Genomic DNA, 24,456 nt, shown 5'->3' on the forward strand with positions numbered 1-24,456 from the left:
ATTTATAATCAAATTTACTGGTAAGGATAATCTTTATGATTAAATAAAATATCTATATCTATATATATTTATATTTATATTTATATATATATATAAAGTTGGAACTTGAGCAGCTGATGTGGCATCACCATTTATCATCTTTGTATATTCTCTATTATCTAATAAATAGAGAAATTTTCTTTTAAATTTAGCTTTACATCTTCTGATAATTAATTTGATTGTTATTATACAATAACAATTATGTAAATATTTTAATGAGGCATATTCTTTGTAATGAACATCCAAGGGTGTTATGAATTTATTAAAATAAATGTAGATGTTCATAACATATATCTCTTAGTCTCCATACTATCTCCCATTAGCAACCTTTAGTTTCTCTATAACTCCCACTATCTCACAAGGAATTATGATCCATAATTTTTCATTAATTTCATGGAGTGATTATGTAACTATAAAAGGAGAGCTCATCTTTTTGTTTTGTACACACACAATTGGAATGAATAAAATAACTCTATAATATATTCTTTCATTTTATTTTTTATCTTGTGTTACTTCTTTATTTGTATTGTTGGCTAATAATTTTTTTTTGTTTTTTATAAGGCTGCCTCATCTTTAAAAAAAAATCAATTCATATTTTTTATCAGTTTCATCAAGTGTAAAGTAAGAAAAAAAATAATACTAAATTCTTTTTTTAAAGCTGCGTGAAACGCAGTTCTATTTTCTAGTTAAATATAATTGTCATTCCTTTAAAATTCAATTAAATAGAACATAAAACAATTAAATTTCTTATTGTATTAAGTTATCATTTCAAATTGTTCGCAACTTTCAACAACTCCTGAGTGATCTTATAAAATCCTAATAGCTGCAATTTGTTTCTATTATTGGTTGTAATTATGGTCTCCATTTCATTAAAAAGTATTGGGAAAGAAACCGCACAAGCAGTTTCAATTAAGTAGAAATTAACTTTTTCTCTCTTCTTGTAATAAGTAGAAATTAAACCAATATAATCGAAAGTACTAAAATCAGCTATAAGAGTTTTATGTGGAAAATCCAAATTAGGAAAATTCACGGGATCGTAATCTGATATAATCATTCACAATATAATAATAGGATTACAGAACAAATTCTTCTCTTCATAATACTAGATGTTAAGATTCTCGACAATCTTTGTTTACATTAACTGCTTAATATTTATTTCTCTAATAAATAAATATCTCAAATAACAACATAAAATAAGATCAAGACAAGTAAAAATATGGAAGGCCGTGCCAAGAATTTACCTTTTAAATTTAAGAGAAAAACTGAGTAAAATCACTTCTCTATTGTTTAATGAAAGATTGACCCTTGCCACCAGTTCTTATTCTCTCCTTTACCTTTTCACCCTTTGTGGTATATATATGTGCTGGCAATGGGGTGTTCAGAATCCAATCCAATCCGCTCAATTCATCTGATCCATAGAAATTTGATATATAAAAAATCGATCTGTGGGTTGGTGGATTTGATTGGATTGAAAATTTAAAAATCCGCAGTCGATGAATTAGATATGTTAATTTTGTAAATCCGTAAAAATATGTGAATTCGCAAAAAAAAAATTAATAAAAAAATTAAACTTGTAAATATGACACTATATTTACTAATAAATAAATAAGTTAAAATATAGTTATATTAACACCATTTTATATCTTATCCGGTAATATTATAAAATAAAAATATAACTTCCTAGGCAGTTAATTTTCATTTATTGATATAAACAAACAAGATTTTTTTTCTTTTTGATGTGTTATATTTTGAAACTTTGAATGTATTTTCTAGCTTTATTTAAACAATTAATTTATTTAAATCTTATTTAATTTTAAATTTGATGGCCAGTAAAATCATTTATTTATTTAGCTAGTTCATGGATAAGATATAATTAAAAAATTTTAACTTACAAACTAATCCGTAAAATGGTGGATTGGATATAGATTAGGTCAAATCCGCATTCGATCTGCAGACGTATGGATTGAATTTGCATTGAATTTCACCAATCCATGGATTGGATTGGATTAAAAATTTATTATTCGCAAAATTATAGATCAAATATAGATTGATGTCCAATTCACAAAATCCGATCAATCTTATTTAATGTGCTACCGCATCACCTACTTTCCTTTACATGTTCTATTGGATGATTTCATCTAAGTTCAAAACTTAGTGATAATTGTATGTCAAGTTAATTTTTTGAACTTTAAGCATTTGGGCGACCCAAATGAGATGGATCCCAATAAATCTCCCTCTTCAAATCATGTGCGGCCACCACCAAGTGCTCTTTCTACTTGCAACTTTTCAACTTCTCATTGGGCAATGACTTTATCATCATATTTGATCTATTATCCGTTGTGTAAATATTTTCAAGCATGTCTCATATTTAATGATACCCATCAATATACTTCAATTTTGAATACTATGTTGAATTCCTTACCAAATGAATGGTAGTTTGATAGTCAAAGTACACAACATTACTGTCTTGTTTCACACTCAGCTCTCATAGGAAATTATTTATCCATTAGGTTTCTTTACAACTTTTAGGGATCACAAATTCACAATGTATTTTGTTTCTGTGGTAGACAAAACAACACATTGCTGAAGTCTAGACTACTATGAGATTGCTTCCCTGCAAAGGTGAGCAAATATCCTGATATGGATTTTTTGGAATCAACATCTCCTATTATATCTATATCTATGTACACTTGTAACATATGTTTGTCACACCAAAATATAAATATGTTCTAAAAGTGCCTTTGAGATATTTAAGAATCTACTTCACTATTATCTAATGTATTTTTCCTAGATTAGAGAGAAATCGACTGACTATAACAACTATATGAGCAATATCTAATCTTATACAAAGAATGACATATATCAAAGAGGGAAATAGTTAGTTTTACTAAATTGGCTTGTTCTTTGCTGCCAACTACTTATAAACTCTTTCTAATTTCCTCTAAGGAAAATCAACCTTAGATTCCTTCGTGACATGGTGATACATACTTTAATCAATCCGCGACCTAATAGTACCAATAGTTTTCTGGTTCAATTGAGCCTATTTCTTATCATTTGAATCAGTGAATTTAACAATTTCTTCTTTAATGGGTTCCATTACTATAGTTTAATCATGCACGTTAAAGACTCTTCTATCTTAACCACACAGGTAATAAAATTACACAACCTCGCATTCTAATACTAGCATTAGCTGGTCTTGCGACTTTCTCAACCCCAAAAGCTAGCTCATGGGTGAATTGCTGAGCCTTTCTCTTACACTTATAAAGTCAGTACCAACCCCATTCACAAGCGATGTAGGATAATCTCAACAAGAAGAGGAGGGTAACGACGAACTATCTAAACTCTAATTAATTATCTTAAATATTGAGACGAAAGAAAATATATTGTAAATGATGTGAAACAAATTTATGTACTTTTAATGAGTTTATAATTTAATTTTCTTTTCTTTTTTAGTGGATTTAAATACTTTTTTAGAGTGTATATAGCGTCACCCTTATTATTATTTAAGGACTTGTTGCTGGTCAAGTAATTAGACAATTATGAAAACCACTTTCGATAAACTATAAGTTGACAGCCGCCTAAATTCACATATTTTCATATCATTCCAAACTTGGGAGAAATTGATATATAGCACCGCCTTAACAAAATAAAATTATAATTGTGATAAGCATTTATATTTCCCCAAGTTTGGGGTAAAAACCTTGCCTATATGAATTCATAACCCAGTAGACTTTTTATTAAATATGTGTAGACTAAAACAACCTAACAAAATATATAATTATATCTCTAATAAAAAATAACAAAAATACTGAATAACCGAAATACTCACATACTCCGCTTTTATTTTCTTTTTCTACCATTTTCTCTCCTGTCTCATTATATATAAATGGGTTAAAATTGAGAATCTATCTCCATAAATAATTTTAGATACCACAATCAAAAGCTAAGTAACAAACAAAGGGAAGAGAGACCCTAGAGTAGGTTTGAGCAGAAGACTGTGATTAAAATGCATGTGATGTGGGTTTATGCGTGGCAATTAAAACACTTTGTCATATACAATACCACCTTACTGTCTTTACATTCATAGCTGATGGGTTAAACCTATTTCAAATGCATGTGAATTCAAGCGAGATCACACTATTCACTAAAGAACATACTGAGTATGTTTGAGAGTGAAGTGTTGTATCTTTTAAGTTGCAATTATTGTGGAGTAAAAGCTATAGCTGTAGAGTAGAAGTTGGGAAAATTTTTTTATTAAGCTACTAAAGCCCAACTACAAATGTTAACAAATATATTAATAATTAGGATTTGGCAGCCAATTACCTCACCACACGTCCAAACAAGTTAACTATGATAAACCTATCCCCAAAGAATGGGTACCGGACCACACAGGCCTCAGCCTCTGCTGTCCAGCGTGCAAGAGCAATGTGGAATCACACTAGGAAAATGAATTGGGCTTTGTTGCATTTTTAAGTATACCTGGGTTCGAAACCCTTGATCTGTTATCTTCATTCCTCTTGACATATTATTATCTTAAAATATAAAACACGTTTTCACAGTTTTTTAAATTTAAAACAATGTTCAAATATTATATCAATAGCGTGTACTATAAAATTATTAAAAATAGGTTTTCAATAATATTTTAATTTTCAAACCAAATTTTAAATTCAAAGTTACTTGAGAGCTGAGGGCCAAAAAGAAAAAAAAGAAAAAAAAATAGAAATATCATCCATAAGAAATTAGTTAGTGGCTGGCGTGGAAATATTGATACCATCACGGTTATTTTAGAGCTGCTTTAAAGTAGAGCACGAATTATACCCACACGTAAAGTGATAACTAATAAAAACATGTTATAACTATGATCGTTGTTATGAAGGAGTACTCAATTTTAAAGTGGTTCCAAAATAACTGGACCCTATTGATATTCGTCTCTTTTGCTTCAGTCCAAATACATAGCGATCATCATCCTACGCAGTAACGTTTCTCTACTTATCATTGGATTTAGACTAAACCTTCTGCACAGGGTCCATAGATCACGTGTTGAAACTTGAAAGGTTTGGCATTATTTGATTTTGCTGTGGAGGAAGATTGTGGCCACGACGAAAACATGTGCTTAATAAATGGTTCACAATTAATAAAGCTCCTTATCTTTAACAATACTTAGCTTTGTGTTCATTCTCATTGGGAATCATCACCAATGTCGAGCACTGCTGGTCTTATTCTTACCTGCAAAGGTATATTATATACATTGTCGAAATGAATTTGACCACTTGATCTAACTTTTTCATTTTTTTTTTATGTTTTTTTCTCTTTTTGTCATATTTGATTTTTTGCAGCGGCGGTTGCTTGGGAAGCAGGGAAGCCGCTGATCATTCAGGATGTGGAGGTTGCTCCTCCAAAGACCATGGAAGTGAGGATCAAGATCAAATACACCTCTCTTTGCCGCACTGATCTCTATTTCTGGGAGTCCAAGGTCTGTCACAATTGACAATAATATACTCTACTTCCCACGCCCCCGCAGATCATTGAAATGCTAAGCCAAAAGCATAATTCTTTTAACCCCAGGAATTTTGTTTTTGGTTTTCAGGGTCAGACACCCTTGTTTCCTCGCATATTTGGGCATGAAGCAGCAGGGTATGCTGCAATGTGAATCCTGTTGAATTAAATTGCATCAGAACTGTTTTTCTTGATCAATTCGTTCATGTTACAAATTCAAACTTATAATTATCATAGCTAAGTTCAATCTTATAACAGGGTTGTGGAAAGTCTTGGGGAAGGTGTTTCAGACCTTGAAGTAGGGGATCATGTACTCCCGGTATTTACAGGGGAGTGTGGGGATTGTAGACACTGCAGGTCCGATGTAAGCAATATGTGTGACCTTTTGAGAATAAACTCAGTCAGGGGAGTCATGCTTGCTGATGGACAATCTAGGTTTTCGATCAATGGGGAGCCTGTAAATCACTTCCTTGGAACATCCACCTTTAGCGAGTACACTGTCGTTCATTCAGGCTGCGTTGCAAAGATCAATCCTCTGGCACCTTTGGATAAAGTCTGCATTCTCAGTTGTGGCGTCTCAACAGGTTATTCTTTGTAAAAAATTGTTTTCAACTATTTTATTTTATTTTTTCTCCTTGGTAAAATGACCTAACCGCTCCATGAGTTTCAGGGCTAGGTGCAACTCTAAATGTGGCAAAACCTGAAAGGGGTTCGTCAGTCGCTGTCTTTGGCCTCGGAGCTGTTGGTTTAGCAGTGAGTTTTAGACAAATCTGTGAATCATGTAGATGGTTCTCCTTAATTCCTCATGGATAGAGCTGCTCTTACTGGTCCATATGTGCTCTAGGCTGCAGAAGGTGCAAGAATTGCTGGAGCATCAAGAATTATTGGTGTTGATAGGAGCTCCAAGAGGTTTGAGGAAGGTAACATTAGTTATTTCCTTATTGATCCTTATCTAATGTGGGAAATTAAAGTTTGTTTAAAGGAGAAATTGAAACTAATCTATTGCTTTATTCTCTCTGCATGTTAGCCAAAAAGTTTGGAGTAACTGATTTTGTCAACACCAGTGAGCACGACAGACCAATTCAAGAGGTTTAGTTTCGTGATCTACACTCCATCACCGAATCATTTTGTGGAAATACCAGCACCTTATTTCAATAGCACTTTAAAATCTTACAGGTAATTGCAGAGATGACGAACGGTGGAGTTGACAGAAGTGTGGAGTGCACCGGCAACATTGATAACATGATCTCAGCCTTCGAGTGTGTTCATGATGTATGTCAATAAGCGCTCTCTATTCATTGTTAATGGTGCATGGATGCAATTCTGGCTGTGCTGAACTTTGAATTTCGAACAATGCAGGGATGGGGTGTAGCTGTGCTCGTTGGAGTGCCCAGTAAGGATGCAGTGTTCATGACCAAGCCAATCAATGTACTTAACGAAAGAACCCTCAAAGGAACTTTCTTCGGGAACTACAAACCGCGGACTGATCTGCCCTCTGTCGTTGATATGTACATGAACAAGGTAATCCGATTTTCTTCTTCAAGAACAAGTTTTAGATGTGTTATTATTATTCGTTGTTAATTGCCATCAATTTGACCATCTGGAAATTATTGTTGTCACAATACGGCGCAGCAACTGGAACTAGAGAAGTTTATAACCCATCGCATCCCTTTCTCGGAAATCAATAAAGCCTTCGAGTACATGGTGAAAGGGGAGGGTTTGAGGTGCATTATCAGCATGGAAGACTAGGAGTGAAAAAGGGAAAGAATAATCAAGTAAATAACAATAGTAGGTGTTCAAGCACCTGCTATTGACTTCATCTTTGTAACTTGATGCATCAGTCCCTAAGTATATGTCTTTCAAGTTCGGAAATAAAGCTTTTAAGTTCGTTTATTTATTTTTATTTTGTTGTTTAAACTCAAGTATAACGCCAAGAAAGGTAATGTGATTGTACATGTATGTTCACTTGAAATCAAAACAAATATTAAATGGTAATGTCTAATGCGGAGTAGACTAGACGTAGGCGTCGATGCAAGTTCAAGACAAATTTACCTTCTTTTCTGTCAATATATTGCCAGCCCTACATCTAATAATAATAATAAATTATATACATAATCCATAATTAAGCACTTGTTTATTACCTCTATTGGGTGCGACATTGCAACTTTTCTTAGATAATTGAATCAAACAAAATTTAAATGATTTGCAACTAGTTAAACTGTTACTGCAGCCATCACTTGTACTTTTCCATTATTCTTCTAGCTTCTTCCACGGGATCCTCCTCTGTGGGTGTGGAATCTGCACCTCCTTTTGGTCGATCATCTTTGTTCAAAGCAATGTATATGAAATATGCAAGTCCCATTGTGGCCTGTTTGTCACAGAGAATATACTATTCAGTGCAATTAAGATATAATTTAATGAATTGCAAAAATGAAGTCACAAGGCCAAACAAACCTAGTTCCAAGGAAAAAAGAAATAAACCATAACAAGTTCATATATTTTAAGCAACTTGGTGTCTGCCTCAAATCAAAACTGATCCGCCAGCTTAAGAAGAACACTGACAAATTTACTGAAAATGATATTCAAGCAGGGGATGAATACTCTTGAACCTGCCCAAATTGTGGGATCCCAGGAGAAACTATGAAGTGTCGCCAAATTTTCAACTCACCAAAATTGGCCAAAATTCAGAATCATGATGCTTAAATATAAATAAATACACTCCTAGCCGTTACGTGCCCCTTGATTGAAATATGCACATCACATGAGCAACATGGTGAAGCTGTTGATAACCAGCCATGTTTGAAATGGAGCGGATAAAGTTATCACATTAAATCTCACTTAAAGTACAGCAACATACCAGCACAAAGAAAGCAGTAGAGAGGAATGACTTGAGTACATAAAGTGCAACACTCAGTGCAACTACTGTTATGGAAATCCTTGCAACTGGTCTTGGTACAGTTTCCTAGCAACAAAAAGTAACAAAATACTATTAACTGGTAACCTTCATATCAAAGGGAAAAATTGGAAGCAAGAAAAAATCAACTTACAGGCACCATATTGGTTCCAACTTCAATTCCATCCTTCGCAACCTTCCAGACGGTTTGAACAGCTATTTAACAGAATTCTTAATGAGAGTTAGCAGAGAATATGAGCAAAGAAATTCACATGTACTCTGTTGTTTACTTAAATTAGCAGGACCAGAGCCTGTGCACTTGTATAAAAGGGACCAACCAGGAATTAAATATGAGGTCACAACTTTCTAGAAGAAACAAAAGTATCTCATCATTTAATGACTACGAGAAAAATACAGCACAAGTTTACTCTCAGAATATGATCACCGAGGATTTAAATAATTTGACAATTAGATCTTGCCCTACAGTCTACCCTAAAACAATTCAAGGAGATGAGCTGTTGGCAGGTTGCAAAAAATGAATATTGGCTGGTAAAAGTTCATGAATTGGAGAACCTAATCTTCTTAATATGAACTTCACTAAACTCGTACAAAACAAAACAGAGACGTCCACATCATCTCGAACTCCACATTATCCAGAAATATCTTCAAAAACAGCTTGAAAACAAAATTGACAAACTTGGCTAGTCTCACTTAAATTCATACAACTAATTAACCACCGAACAGGTTAAGCAGCTGAAGAATAAAAAGATGATTCAAAGTACTCTTTAATTAGAATCATCAATGGAGAGGAGTCACATTGCATTATGGTCTACAATCAAAGACTTCAATTCTTAATTGTTTGCTACTTACAGGCAGCAAATTCTCTCAATATATTAAGTCTTCCTAAAAATAATCAAGTTTTCATCAGAAGTCCCAAAGCCTCAGTTTCCTGGTTTCACCATATGTATGAAGCAATCACATATCATAAACTAACAAAGAACCATAACCATATGACAAACTAACATGCATCAGTTCAAATTGCTATCATTACATTAAATTCCAAAATTTATCCATACCCAATTCAAGAAAAAGAAATAAAAAGACAAAAAAAAAAGCACAAAATTATTTAAAAAACAAAGTTAAGAAAATGAGTGAAGTTAACCTTTCAAGAAATTGGATTGAGCAGCGTAGACAACAGTGAAAGAGCGAGGTTTGCGAATCTTCAGGTCCCTGGTTTGGGTATAAGACAGCAGGGATTGCTTCCTCGACTTCAATAATGAATTCGAGTGAAGAAGTGGAGAGTAGGGCGAAACGCAACAAATATTATGGAGAATAAGTGCAGAAGCCATGATATATATATATTAACTATGTATGTATACTCGTGGATTCCTTCAGAATTTAAAATTGCAATTGTACGTATAAGAAAGAAAATTAACGATCTTGCAATGAAACTTTTTGTACAAGTGCTACGAGAAACTTGGACTGTATTCAAAACTCTGCCTAGCTCAGTTATTTGTTTGTTCGAAAAAGAGAGAAGAAGAGAATGCCAAAAGCCGAAAGGGAACGACGGATTTTTCAGCCTCAAAATCTTGGAGGCAATGGGCCCACAGAAGATTGTTGTCACCCATTATCAATTTGAGTGGGACTATTGGCACCCCACTAAAAACCTCTTAACACCCCCTTTAATTATTTTGTAATTTTAATTTTTATTAAAATTACATAATAAGACAATTTCGAATTTCAAAATCAAATAATTTTTTCCCCCTTAAAAATTCCTTATTGCTATTGGATTTGTTAATAGAATCATTGATATTATCAATTTATCATTGACATAAAATCATTCATTCCTCTTAGATTTGTTCCATTATCATGCCCCTCACATAAAATCATTACTATTATATTTATTAATAGAAGTCATTTCATAGAGGCATGTAAAACTTTAGAAATTCAAATTATGCTACAATATCTTTATTATTGGACTAATTTTTCTATGGCTTTTTTTGCAGGTGTTCATGCTTCCAACTTCACCTATTCCTCCTATTGCGAATGGTTGGATCAAGTATCATGAACCATGTGCAGAAGGTTGGGCAACACCATACAAAACTAATATAAATGCTTTTAAGGATTTGGTATTTGAAGTTACCACACAAGAAATAATTGATCTAGCTAGTCAATGACAATATTAGACAATTTTATACTAATAAATTAAACAATGGATCAAAAATTAAATTTTATCCACAATCAAGGGATCAAAAATTAAACAATAGGGTTTATACTAATAAATTTAAATTAAGGGTATTTTTGTCATTAAAGGGGTGTTAAAAGAATTTTATAATATTTTTAAATATTTTAATGGGGTTAATAAAGAAAAGATGTGTTGAGAGATATTTAAAGGGGTGCCAATAGTCCCACTCTACCAATTTTAGATCATTGTTTTGGGCCTGTTTATTGGAGCCCTTATCACATGACCGAGGCCCAAAATGTGCTCATGATTTGTTTACTTGAAAGATTATTTTGAAGAGGAAAAAAAAGGAAAAATTCATTGTAATCTCACGTATAATTAAAATTTATAAATTAGAAATCTACCGAAACTATCAGCTCTAAAACTTTTAATACTGCTATGATTGATTGATGATTGACTTCTTTAGATGAGAAATATTACCAGAATTCTTTTAATTCTTTTTTTGGTACATAAAGCTGAAAATTTTCATATTTCTCCAAAATTCATGAAACGAAGAAAGAATTGTGCAGTGTATTATATAGCGTTAGCCTCTTTTAGCCATGAAGGTGTGAGTGTGGTTCTGAACATCTTATTATCTTCACAAAGTTTAAAGGGGCTAATCGGTAATGGCACCTTCTTTTTCAAACTTGAGTGAGCAGGAGAGATGATCGTTGTGGGAAGATTTTAAAAAGGATTTCGTCAAAACAAAACGTGTGTAGATTCCACAGTGGGAGTTCCCAAGGTCACTCCCTGGAACTCTGGGCTCGGGGCACCTTTGTTTATCTTCAAATTGCTGGACCTACATGCTGCATTTGAATATATTTTAAGCAAACCTTACCATGTATATTTTCATTAAATATTTTTTTTTAAAAAAGTGCAGGTTTAGTCAAGCTAATTAAAGCCAATAGCTAAACTTTACTTCACCCACATGATTTACCCTCAAAATCAGGGATGCCCTTCATTCTTAAATTTCAACACTTAAAAATTCCCGTTTCCTCCTTTATGTTCAAATATTAGTTTCACTACTATAAATATTTTTCTCTTGGTAGCTACTTTCTCAGGACACTTGGCTCGAGTTACACTTTATTTTTGTGCTAGCTGTTTTTATAACCTTATGTTTATTACTGGCACCAAAGCAACAGTCAAAAGATGTGCTAAATATTGTTACAGTAAATTAATTTTTTGACTTTTTGTGACCTAGAGCACCTTTGGTTATTGAGCCAATTACAAGCTAGGGCCGGGTAATCTAGGAAACAAAGCTTACTGTAGCCCTTTTTTTTTGGGTTTAAAAAAAAAAAAAAAAAAAACTCAAATCAATTGATATAATGAATAGAGGAAATAGTTGTGGTTGGAAACCCAATAGTACTTGTGTTCACACTAATATTGAATATATGTACATATCTGTAAAAGAAACAGAGTAGCCAAGTATAACTGGACAAAGAAAAGATGATGCGTGTGTGTGGATCTGTTTTTGTGATTATTACCAAGTGTAATACAAATGCTTTGCATTCAGCGTTTCATCTGTCCCATAAAAAGATTATATGCTATTCTTGTTAACTGTGTAGCATAATTTGCTTTTTTGTTATACAATTATATTGGCCATAGCTACTTGTTTGTGAGAAGAGAAATACAAAGTGGACAAAAATTTGATATGGGAAATTATTGAAATTACAGATGCTAGCCAGCTGTAGTTATAAATTGTCATTCATAAATCGCATATTGTTATGATGAGAAACACTAAGGAAACAGCTTTTGTGAAATTTTGAAACCAAAATTTTCTTCTGAGAGTAAGAATCAATGGTGCTGTGACTTGTCCTTCAAAGGAGCAGTGGCGCGATTACCAACAATAAAACAGACACCATATTGAGGAAAACAATGCAAAAACACATGGTGTATCTGTTAATGAGTGAAGTAATAAGGCCTATTAAGACACAAAAGACTAGAAAATGTAGCAAAGGAACAGAACCCCGAGGCAAAGTTGATGGTGAGGGTAGTGTGGAGTGGTTGCCAATCTTTTATTTTTTTTTGCACTTCTTTTTGTCTAATCCTTTTATTACTTGCTTGCAAAGCAAATACTAAATAGAATTGCAGTAGCAGCATCAGTAGAGTGAATTTGATAAAAGAATCACAAGAAAGAGTGAGCAGACAGAAAAGAGAGACCCAATGCAAAACCAAGAAGCGTGGTTTGGGATTTGAAGCAAATTGGCAATGCCGATGCCGAGGCAACAACTCTCCAAGAAACACCGGCACCATCACAATCCAATGCTGGGCCAATCCTTTATCAGTTTCCTTCTTATTTCTCTTTTACCATCTCTTGCTTGTGCTGCAAATGTTGAAGTTGTTACATTACTTTCTTGGCTTCACAAGTCTTCTTCAATACCTTCAGCTTTATCTAATTGGAATCCTTCAGATTCCAATCCATGCAAATGGTCGCATATTACTTGTTCTCCTCAAAACTTTGTCACTGAAATCAACATCCAATCAATTGAGCTTGAACTTCCCTTTCCTTCAAATCTTTCTTCTCTTTCTTTCCTTCAAAAGCTCATCATTTCTGGTTCTAATCTCACTGGACCAATATCACCTGATATAGGAGACTGCACTCAACTAACAACTATTGATGTTAGTTCAAACAGTCTTGTTGGTGGTGTCCCCTCAAGCATAGGGAAGGTCATTAATCTTCAGGACTTGATTTTGAACTCCAACCAGCTTACTGGTGAGATTCCAAAAGAGCTTGGTGCTTGCATCAAACTCAAAAATCTCCTCCTATTCGATAACTATTTAAGTGGGAATCTTCCAGTTGAGCTAGGAAAACTGGTAAACCTAGAAGTTATTCGTGCTGGGGGAAACAAAGACATCGCAGGAAAAATCCCATATGAGATTGGAGATTGCCAGAATTTGTTGGTGGTTGGCCTTGCCGACACTAAAGTAGCCGGTTCCTTGCCAGCTTCGCTGGGGAAACTGAGCAAGCTTCAATCACTATCAGTTTACACTACTATGCTCTCTGGTGAGATCCCTCCGCAAATAGGCAACTGCTCTGAGCTTGTTGATTTGTTTCTCTATGAGAATGATCTCTCAGGTTCTCTACCGCGAGAGTTGGGTAAGCTGCAAAAGCTGGAGAAAATGTTACTTTGGCAAAACAACTTTGATGGGGCGATTCCTGAGGAAATAGGTAACTGCAGAAGCTTGAAGACTATTGATCTCTCTTTAAATTTTTTCTCCGGAAGCATACCGCAGTCTTTTGGAAACCTCTCGAATCTTGAAGAGCTTATGTTGAGTAACAACAACATCTCTGGTTCAATCCCACCAGTGCTTTCCAATGCTACCAGCCTCTTACAGTTACAGCTCGATACTAATCAGATATCGGGTTCTATTCCAGCAGAGCTTGGGATGTTAACAGAGCTCACAGTCTTCTTTGCTTGGCAGAACAAGCTGGAAGGAAGCATTCCATCCACATTAGCTAATTGCAGGAGCCTTGAAGCCGTAGACTTGTCACACAATGCACTCACTGGAAGCTTACATCCTGGCCTATTTCAGCTTCAAAATTTAACAAAGCTTCTATTGATTTCTAATGGCATTTCAGGTTTGATCCCTCCAGAGATTGGTAATTGTAGTTCTCTTATTAGACTCCGACTTGTAAATAATAGAATCCGAGGAGTCATTCCAAAAGAAATTGGGTTCCTCAATAATCTCAATTTCCTTGATTTGTCGGAAAATCATCTTAGTGGGTCAGTTCCAGATGAGCTTGGCAATTGCACTCAACTACAGATGTTGAACCTAAGCAACAATACCCTTGGGGGCACTTTACCTAGCTCTTTAGCTTCACTCACTAGGCTTCAGGTACTAGACATTTCTGTAAATCAATTTGTAGGTCTCATTCCTGAAAGTTTTGGCCAACTTGCATCGCTTAATAGGCTTATTCTTAGTAAGAACTCCTTCTCTGGAGCAATTCCATCCTCTCTCGGTCGTTGTGAAAGTCTTCAATCGCTTGATCTTAGCAGCAATAAGCTCTCTGGTAAAATTCCAGTAGAGCTATTTGAAATTGAAGGTCTTGACATTTCTCTAAATTTAAGTTGGAATGCATTATCAGGAGCAATTCCACCTCAGATTTCCGCTCTAAACAAACTATCTATATTGGACCTTTCGCACAATAAGCTTGGAGGTGATTTATTAGCACTATCTGGGCTTGACAACCTGGTTTCTCTAAATGTCTCTTACAACAATTTCACCGGCTATCTACCAGATAGCAAGCTGTTTCGACAATTGTCAGCAACAGAGATGGCAGGAAACCAGGGATTATGTTCTAGAGGCCATGAGTCATGTTTCTTGAGCAATGCCACAACAGTTGGAATGGGGAATGGTGGTGGTTTTGGGAAGTCAGAGAAACTTAAAATTGCCATTGCATTGCTTGTTACCTTCACTATAGCATTGGCAATCTTTGGGGCATTTGCTGTTGTTCGAGCCGGGAAAATGGTAGGAGATGATGTCGATTCAGAAATGGGAGGCAATTCATTGCCCTGGCAACTCACACCATTTCAGAAGCTGAATTTCACGGTCGAACAAGTCTTGAAATGTCTAGTGGAAGACAGTGTAATTGGAAAGGGATGTTCAGGGATTGTTTATCGAGCAGAAATGGAAAATGGCGAAGTCATTGCAGTGAAAAAGCTGTGGCCAACAACAATGGCTGCAGAATATGATTGTCAAAATGATAAGATTGGAATTGGTGGCGTTCGCGATTCCTTTTCAGCTGAGATAAAGACTCTTGGCTCAATACGCCATAAGAACATTGTTAGGTTCTTGGGTTGCTGTTGGAATAGAAATACAAGACTGCTCATGTATGACTACATGCCTAATGGGAGTTTGGGTAGTCTTCTCCATGAAAGAAGAGACAGCTGCTTGGAGTGGGAGCTGAGGTATCGAATTATACTGGGGGCAGCTCAAGGTTTGGCTTATTTACACCATGACTGCGTTCCTCCCATTGTTCACAGGGACATTAAGGCCAACAACATTCTCATTGGTCCTGAATTTGAACCCTATATTGCTGATTTTGGGCTTGCCAAGCTTGTTGTTGAGGGAGATTTTGCTCGGTCTTCTAACACTGTTGCCGGTTCGTATGGTTACATAGCTCCAGGTTAGTTCAAAATACTTGCAATTTCATCACATTTACTAACATCAACAAGAATTGTTTCATTGATGTCTTTAAAATGTTAATGCTCACTAGGAACTGTTTGTATTTTATCCAATTTGTGCACGCAGAGTATGGCTACATGATGAAGATAACAGAAAAGAGTGACGTGTATAGCTATGGAGTTGTTGTGTTAGAAGTGTTAACAGGGAAGCAACCAATTGATCCCACAATACCAGAAGGGCTTCACATTGTGGATTGGGTAAGGCAGAAGAGAGGAGCTATCGAAGTGCTTGATAAAAGTTTGCGGGCGCGTCCAGAAGTTGAAATAGAGGAAATGTTGCAGACCTTAGGAGTGGCTTTGTTGTGTGTGAATCCAACCCCAGATGATAGGCCTACAATGAAAGATGTAGCAGCAATGATCAAGGAAATAAAGCAGGAAAGAGAAGAGTGCATGAAAGTTGACATGCTTCCCAACGAAGGTTCAGCAAATGGGCAACGAGAAAATAACAACTCTTCATCAACAGCAATGATGCCAAATTTATATCCACAAAGCAACAACACAAGCTTTTCTGCATCTTCATTGCTATACTCCTCTGCCTCCAAGACTACTTTCAAGTAGTTCATCATGAGAGTAACTTATTTTGTAATGTAGTATTAATTGTTACTTAGAGAAAGAAATGTTTTAACTCTAGTTCCAAGTTTCAAAATTCCGGTTTGCTTATGTAAAAGTCAGAAATAAAATTGAAGCAGAAAAATATGAGTTTCTGTTATGGTTATTGGTCTTGACAATTTAATTTCCGCCACATGCTTCAGAAATATGTTATGGAGGTCGCTTCTTTTGTTTTGTTACACTTCTCATATAATACGATTTATGACGGCTATCTAATTACAAACCAAAACATATGTAGTAAACTGATCAGAAAGCAGTGCCATTCAATTCATAAAATGCAACTTCTCCATCAGGAAACGGATTTTTACATTTTATAAGAATTCAATTGAAAATTTATGACACGTGTGAAATTGACAGGAAGAATTGGGCATACATAAACAACAAGATAATTGTGTGAATTGGGCCTGTGCTATACTCCAGCGGCTGCCTGGGAAAAAGAAAGCAGCCTTTTATAATTCTTTTCGTTAATATAACTCTTTAAATCAAATTTTACATCTCATTTAAAGAGTCTTTAACGATATTTTAAATATATCATTTGAAAGAAAAAAAAAAAGTTTTCAAACAAGAAAAGAAGAGACCAATGGGGAAAAGACAACTAGAAAATGGGTTAACAACATTTTAACAAAACAACATCTAAATGCATAGTTCATAAATATTTTTTAATTTAGTCCCTACCGTGGTACCAATAATTCATTATACCATACCGGCATTTCCTCTGGGTAAAAGGGGTGGCACAGTAATACATCTTCAAATGGAAAATTCAAAAATTAAGAAGAAAATTGAACCTTCGTTTTTCAACAATCCATCCCAAAATCTCTCCAAATTTCTAATCGTTTTCGCTCTCTCTCCATGCCTCAGCAAATCACACTATATATATGGTTGTTGAATCACTTATCAATTAAGGTGATTCAGTGTAAAATGCAAAACAACAATTTGTTTTTTCAAGGCTTACTAGGCCATAGCCTAAAGGGTAGCTTCTAAAGGTTGTATATGTTGTAATATTTTTGTCTCATCATTCAGGAGTGGCGAAATGAAATATTCTCCTCCCACTCCTCTCTCAAAAAGGTAGGGGAGTAAGCAAATCTTAAACTAATATTCAAAATTGGGCGGTAGTTCAATCAATAAAGTTGATTGGAAATCATTTGGTTGAGCACTCTAACTGTATGTTTAGTTGAAAGAAATGAGAGGAGAAGAAAAGGGGAAAGAGAAAAGAAATAAGTGAAATTAAGTACTTATTTTAATTCAGGTTAAATTATAATAATCATTTAATGAATTTTATTCATTGAGACTAAAATGATTAATTCTAGTTCTATATATTAATTTTTTTTGGAACTTATATGAACGTTACTAATTGTATAGAAATTATGAAAAATTGTGTTAAAGAACAATATGAATATTATCTGTTTTTAGGGTCCGGCTATGTTGGAATCACTCTACGATAAAATATTTTTTTATAATTACACGATCAAAATTATAACGTGTTTTTTTTTTATTTATCATTTTGCATATGTAGTTATTTGTGCTCTAACTTAAAGCGACTCCAAGGCAACCGTAGCCTTATATTTACTATGATTATACGAAATTTTTAAAAGAAATAATTAGGCCCAAATATTTTTCATAAGGACTATTGTGAGAGCTACATGCCAAGCTGCAACTCTGCTAGCTCTCTCTTAATTTGCCTCTCGTTAAAGTAAAGGTTCAAATCTTCTTCTTTGTGTTTTCCGAGAATAAATTATTTCAATATTTAACAATAAAGCCCTTATTTATTGGAGTGAATTTTTTAATTCGACTTCAAGGCTACATTAAGTGCCTGATTGATATGATTTATTTAATGGACATAAGTGCTTATTTAATCCCATAAGCTCTTATCATAATTTTTGTTATTATTTGGTTGTTTTTCTAATAGAGCTTTTGAAACTTAAATAAGTTATTTTCTCTTTACTAGCAAAAGCCCAAATTTTAGGTTTTTGGGAGTAGAGGTTGAAAAGTTTTTTTAAATGTTAAAATATCTAAAATATTCTCTACTTATCTAACAATCTTATTTTATTCTTTTCACAACATAACTTTAAAAACTTATTTATTAAAATAATTTTATAAATTTTTAATAAAAGTAGTTATTGACAACCAAACAACTAAATTTTTTTGGGTAAAAACTCTATTTATAAAAGCTCTACTAACAAAATCTCTACTTAAATAAGCTCTACTTAAAAAGCTGTCCCAAACGGAGCCTAAGATATTATCCCACAAATTTTTTATGCAACTCTTAATTCTTTGTTCCCCTAACGCTGCTTGCAAACGAGTTAACCAGTTACTTCTTCACTTTATCAGAGAGACATAGTCCTCCAAAGATCACCTCAATGGAACTTTTGTTATTGTATTTTTTTCTTATTTATCTCTCTCCTTTCATTTTAAATAATTGTAAATTTTAACATGAATATAGATTTGTTGTGGCATTTTTGTATCTAAATCTAAACCTATAGTGATGATGACTTTTGGGTGTGTGAACATAGGATTATAGGGTATTAAAATATTATTCACATTAACTTAATATCAATGCTCTATTTAGAAAGAAATTGTAATAGATTACACATTAGTGTTTTGCTTTTTTTTTTTAATAATAAATAAAACTTTTTAATTTAATATAATATTATGTAATATGAATTTTTATTTTCTTTTATTTTTACATCATAATTATTAACATAAATTAATAAATTAATTATCTATTATTCATATTTTATTTTTATTATATTAAAAATATGACTAAATAATGTATTATTTAATTATTTAAAAATTAATATATAAAATTGATTAATATTTAATAAGTTAATATAACTAATAATAAGTACTTAATAATATATAAAAATAAAAATATAACATAATATTGCATTATTTAATTATGTTATAGTAATTAATAAATAAAAATTGATTATTATTAACAATTTCATATAACTAATAATAGATATTTATATATGAATAAATTTAAATAATATAATTTAAAATTAAAATTAATAAAATAATAATATAAAATATCATTACATTATGATAATTTTTAGAGATTATTTGATCAAATTATTTACTTCGATCTTTATTTCACAAGTTATATATTTGGAAAATACTGAAAAATAAATGTTATGCTGCTCAAAATATAAGGATATGAGCTTCGATCTTTAGAAAAAAACTATGATATTTTTTACATTTATACAAAAAAATATTGTTAAATTTCTAAAATTTAAAAATTCATATTTAGTATTTTTCTAGGTACTAATAAATATTATATTAAAAATATATAATTTAAATTAATAACAAAAAATTAATACAGTATAGTGTAACACCAAACATTGTACAACATTATTATAATATAATGCTAATGCAATACAATATTTTTTTTCGCTGTATTAAACTATATGGTATCCGAAGACCACATTGGGCCCTGACTAATGCAGATTCGAGCCGGGTAGGACCACTAGGGCGGCAAAACTCTCCCAACAAGTATTTAACGCAGCTGCATTCCCAAGCCTCGAACCAAAGACCTTGGTTAAGCTAGAACAACCCCATGCTAGTTGATCTATACGCTTGTTGGTTGCAATACAGTATAATACAATATAATGTGCCAAACGCATTCTTTACATATAGTTTGTTTTTGGAACATTAATTAATTACAACGACATTTTTTAAGACTTGAGGTACTAAAAGTTTATATAAAAATTATAAGTCGTATAAGATCAGTTTCTACAAATTCATTACCGATCTAGTCAAAAAAATTAATTAATAAGGTGGTGGAAAGGTGCACAAAAATTAGTGAAAAATAATAATAAACCATCACTATAGAGAACAAAGAAAATTTAATTTACTCCATGACAAAAATCATAATTTTTATACTAATTTTTGCACTCTTTTTGGTACAAACATCATTATTCGGTGCAAAATGATGCAAAAGAACTGAAGAAAACACTAGAAACACGATTTCGATCCATAGAGATATTGCTTTCTAGATAGATATGATATCGTCCTGTTAATTGTTGGTAATTAAATTCCTTCCTGCTTGTTTCCAAAAAATAAAAAAAAAAATGCAGTAGTTCTAATAAACGAATATTTACTTTGTCAACACCGTTAAAAGAAACGGTCATCTCAATTTGCAATCTTTTACCGAGATTCGCAGAGCCGTCATATCCTAACAATTATCAACCTGGCTTATATCCCTCCCAAGTAACTTAAAAATTAAATTCCAATTTTGTTACAAATTAAACCCACAGCAATAACAGCTAGAGTAGAGGCTCTCATGAGATAATATCAGTATTAAACTATTAATTTCATATGTATAATGTAGCAGCAGCCAGCACAGTTTATATAAATAACAGTAATAAACAGTATACAGCATCGTGTGCCTTCAAAGAGAATGAAAAGGACAACCACAGTGATATATAACACTTTTAATTAATACACACCTGATATTAAAACAACATACATTATAAAATATCTGTACTAATAAGATCATAAACCAAAAGGTGTGATCATGATCATGGGCTACCCAAAACTAGCGCCCTTAATTGCGACAGGCAGTTGTGATTCGCAGCAGCTAGCGATATAAATATTTAACGGAGAAAACAAAGATGTATGAGTTGGTGGAGAAATATATATATGGGTATAACAAAAGTTAACATCTCCAAGACGATCCTGGCCGTCCATTTGTTTGTTCATATTCATGCATGACAGAAAAGGTGGCAAGAGTTTGTTGGGTATCTAACTTCTTTGTTTCTTCCCTCTTACTTCACTGTTTGAGGGACTTGTAAAGAAGATGACGAACCATTACCCATTGCAGCTGATGGAGGATTTGCATGCTGGTTTCTCTGCGATTTTCCTGTTCTCTTGGTCTCAGATTTCGGCCCTGGTTGCCGTACCTTCACTCCTCGTATCAACTAATTAAGAGATCGAATAACATTTTATATAAGATTTAATTTTGAAAAAAAAAGTTGAAAATGATTGAGCTGAATTCTTACATATTTGCCACATTTGACGTCTGAGTATATGACTATGAAATCTCCTTCTTGAAGTCCGTTTGCTTTAACAAAATCTCCTGAAAGATGGGGACGTGAATGAGAATGAGAGCAATATACTTTCCGAAAGCTTTATAATTAATGTTATAAATCAAATGCCCACCTGTGTTTTCAAGGAGATACATCCTGCTTTTGTTGTTTGGCCAGAATCTGAAACTCCAAGAGGAAAAAAATCCCATACAGATAATGATTTAGAAATTGATGCTAATAAATTAGAATGAAAAATGAAATCGATTAAGAAGGCTAATCTTAGAATACCTGTAGCGCATGTTCCAAACACGAGAAGTTCCAATGTCTTCCATGGCAATAGAAATGCCGTCTCTCGCTTCCAGCTCGGGGAGATGGGTTTCTGCTTCTTTCTGTACATATTTACATACTCATTAATCAACCCCTTAAAGAAGACAAAATGATCAACCATAAAGCTAAGCTTTACAGATGGATCTTTGAGAAATTTATAAAATTAAAGAGCAGAAAGAAAAATGAAAAAAATGGAAAAACATACTTTTGGCAGCACGATTCTTCCAAGATTACCAACATCGCTCTGCTTCAACACTTTTTGCAAAAGAAACCTCAAGTTCTTCTCAGGCTTCCATCCCTGAAAGATAAATTCATCCACTTTAATCCCAAACACATTATTTTTTGCCATAAAATAGGGATATTAATTATTCAACAACTTAACGATTGTACTCTTTCCCTAATCATACATAATCACAACAGTTCAAATCTCAGCCGCTTATCTCAAAAGAAAGAGAACCACCGGGGAAAAAAAAATCCACCTGTCGTCTATCTGATGCAGGCTGCCGCTGGTAATTCTGTGGTTGCATAGGCTGCCGATCTACAGGCGACAAGGGTGACACAGCAGCCGGACCACCAGCAGAAGCTGGCCAAAAGACCCAGTTTCCAGAGTTGGCCTGTGCCGCAGGGTTGCAATTGTCACTGCCAAACCTTGCATGCTGGTCCGCATTCTGACCCTGAAGCTGGTTTTGCTGGTTATTGTGGTGATGCTGATGCCTGGGGTGCGTTGAAAGTCTTCTCTGCCTAGCCATCCTTTTCTTTCTAGCTTCTTTAGTCGCAGAGGAACCCATCCTCATTAATCTCTGTTCTCCATGTCCTGGAAGATACGGGTAAGGATACTGATTCCCGTACCCAGTAAAAGCCTGCGGGTGGAGCGGGGCCGGGTGGAGATTGTTATCTGAAAATGAGTTATAATTTGAGGCCAATCCAAACTGAGAATTTGGCCAAGATCGAGTAGTCTCAAGCATGTGATATTCACTCGGAGGCGCAGCATAGCCATGGCCGTTGATATTAGACATTCCATTTGCAAATGAGTCACCCATATACCCAACAGCCGGGGTTGGAAAGCCCGTCACCATAGTTGCCGGATCATGAATAAAAGACGGTTGTCCGATCCACGATGACTGAGCGAAACAAGGGTTTGGTTCAGGCGGGATAGGATTGCAGTTGAGGTTAGGGTTTGGAATATGGTTAGGGTTAGGGTTAGGGTTAGGGTTTTGGAAAGTATCTTGAAAATGTTGTTGGTGGGGAAGATTATTATTATTGTTGGAGGCTGGGAGCAGTGCTTCTCTCATGCGCCGTTTTTGAAGGTGATTAGTTTGAACCCATTCAAGAATCAGCTTCAACAGTTGCTTCATGGCCTCTTTGCCTCCACCCAAGCGCTTAGCAGCACACTCTATGGTTGATTTCTTGATTTTGACGTTCCTCAAGTCTTCAGCTGAAACGGTTTCTTTGTTTGACTTCAGCCACTCCAAGAACACCATGGCTAGATCATCCGAAGCACCACCATCCTCATTGCTATTATCTCCATTATTACTCTGCATCATCAACTCTTGATCACGTTCTTGTTGTCGATGTTCGTGTTGTGGCTGATTTTGCTGCTGTTGTTGTTGATACCCTTCAAAAGGCTGCGAATCGTCTTGGTTGAAAATCGAAGAAGGATCAAATAGATCATTGTTATCAAGTAGATCCATGAAAACAAAATTCTCCATCACGTCCATGCAATCCACACCAACACCGTTGATACCGGTATCAGTCGCCTGGCTGATGTCCATGGAAGCAGTTGAAGACAAAGCTGGCTGCGTTGCAGCATCTCCTGATTGGTCTTGATGATTCTTTTTGTCAACATCTTCTTCTGCATCTGACCTCAAAACCGCCCAAGAGGCTGCTGAAGAAGACGAAGAAGCCGATGATGAGGACGCCGAGCTGGTAATAGCCTTCACCGCTGCTGGAGTTGACGAAGATGATGAAGAGGAAGACATGCAAGGAAAATCAGGCAGAGGAGGGAAGTCTGCATAAAAGATTGAAGCGTCATCCACATCAAGTAAATCATCTTGCATGTAGATCTCTCTTTCAGCACCAGCTCCCGTCACTTGTTCTTCAGTCATAGCTTGAAACCCAGTATGATTATTTGCTTCAATTTTGGATCTTACATGTAGATCTTCACCATACAGTTGCAAATTCTTCATGGTTTCAAGCTTCTTCGTATAGGAAAATATGCCTGAAAAAAAAAAAATAGACTTTGCAAGTTGAAACAAGATTCTGTGGTTACCAGATAGATTTTGAGAAAGAGATAATAATGAGTGAAGGTTTTAGTTCTTTTGGGTACGGATGGACAAGTAGTACCGCAAGTGGGAAGATTGTTTTTGTGTGTGGTTAAGGAAGCAAAGAGAGAAAGGAACCGCTTTGGATATCAAATCCTCAACAGAGAAGCAACATAAAGCATCTGGTTTTATCAACAACAAAGATAATATAAACAAATATCTAAACCCATATGAAAGAAAGTGACCTCTCCCTTCTCCAAACTCTGTTTTACTACTATTTACTTATAACAGCATCAAACGTACCACAAAAACAAAATTATACCCAAAAAAAATAAAATTAAAACTTCACAAAATTTCTCATCAAATATTTCTCTCAGTCAGGCAACCCAAATTCACACCT

The 24,456-nt window shown here is 34.3% G+C and overlaps 4 protein-coding genes across 5 annotated transcripts; 2 read left to right on the plus strand and 2 right to left on the minus strand.

Moving 5' to 3' along the window:
• The first annotated feature begins 5,151 nt into the window (after positions 1–5,151).
• On the plus strand, positions 5,152–7,432 carry LOC18046556 (alcohol dehydrogenase 1). Of its 2 annotated transcripts, XM_024188179.1 has the most exons (11): positions 5,154–5,273; positions 5,376–5,512; positions 5,627–5,673; positions 5,794–6,119; positions 6,206–6,288; positions 6,380–6,455; positions 6,563–6,624; positions 6,712–6,807; positions 6,895–7,056; positions 7,168–7,341; positions 7,377–7,432. In XM_024188179.1, exons 1-10 carry the CDS (start codon positions 5,237–5,239, stop codon positions 7,282–7,284), a joined length of 1,143 nt encoding a protein of 380 aa, XP_024043947.1. In that variant the 5' UTR covers positions 5,154–5,236; the 3' UTR covers positions 7,285–7,341; positions 7,377–7,432. The 2 variants fall into 2 exon arrangements, with proteins under 2 accessions (XP_024043948.1, XP_024043947.1); XM_024188180.1 differs by lacking the exon at positions 7,377–7,432 and having other exon boundaries at positions 5,152–5,252; positions 7,168–7,325.
• A 329-nt stretch (positions 7,433–7,761) lies between these two features.
• LOC18046557 lies at positions 7,762–9,952 on the minus strand. The gene is made up of 4 exons (XM_006443597.2): positions 9,591–9,952; positions 8,583–8,644; positions 8,393–8,497; positions 7,762–7,903 (listed from the first exon to the last, which is right to left on the minus strand). Exons 1-4 carry the CDS (start codon positions 9,775–9,777, stop codon positions 7,769–7,771), a joined length of 489 nt encoding a protein of 162 aa, XP_006443660.1. The 5' UTR covers positions 9,778–9,952; the 3' UTR covers positions 7,762–7,768.
• Positions 9,953–12,784: 2,832 nt separating this feature from the next.
• Positions 12,785–16,398, plus strand: LOC18046558 (LRR receptor-like serine/threonine-protein kinase RCH1). Its single transcript, XM_024189252.1, has 2 exons — positions 12,785–15,777; positions 15,903–16,398. Exons 1-2 carry the CDS (start codon positions 12,858–12,860, stop codon positions 16,391–16,393), a joined length of 3,411 nt encoding a protein of 1,136 aa, XP_024045020.1. The 5' UTR covers positions 12,785–12,857; the 3' UTR covers positions 16,394–16,398.
• A 4,809-nt stretch (positions 16,399–21,207) lies between these two features.
• On the minus strand, positions 21,208–23,981 carry LOC18046559 (B3 domain-containing transcription factor ABI3). Its single transcript, XM_006443599.2, has 6 exons — positions 22,275–23,981; positions 22,001–22,093; positions 21,757–21,857; positions 21,602–21,648; positions 21,442–21,518; positions 21,208–21,360 (listed from the first exon to the last, which is right to left on the minus strand). The coding sequence occupies exons 1-6, from the start codon at positions 23,979–23,981 to the stop codon at positions 21,208–21,210; spliced, it is 2,178 nt and encodes a 725-aa protein (XP_006443662.1).
• Positions 23,982–24,456: the final 475 nt, after the last annotated feature.

Source organism: Citrus clementina, unplaced genomic scaffold (assembly GCF_000493195.1).
Source record: "Citrus clementina cultivar Clemenules unplaced genomic scaffold, Citrus_clementina_v1.0 scaffold_3, whole genome shotgun sequence".
NCBI lineage: Eukaryota > Viridiplantae > Streptophyta > Magnoliopsida > Sapindales > Rutaceae > Citrus > Citrus x clementina.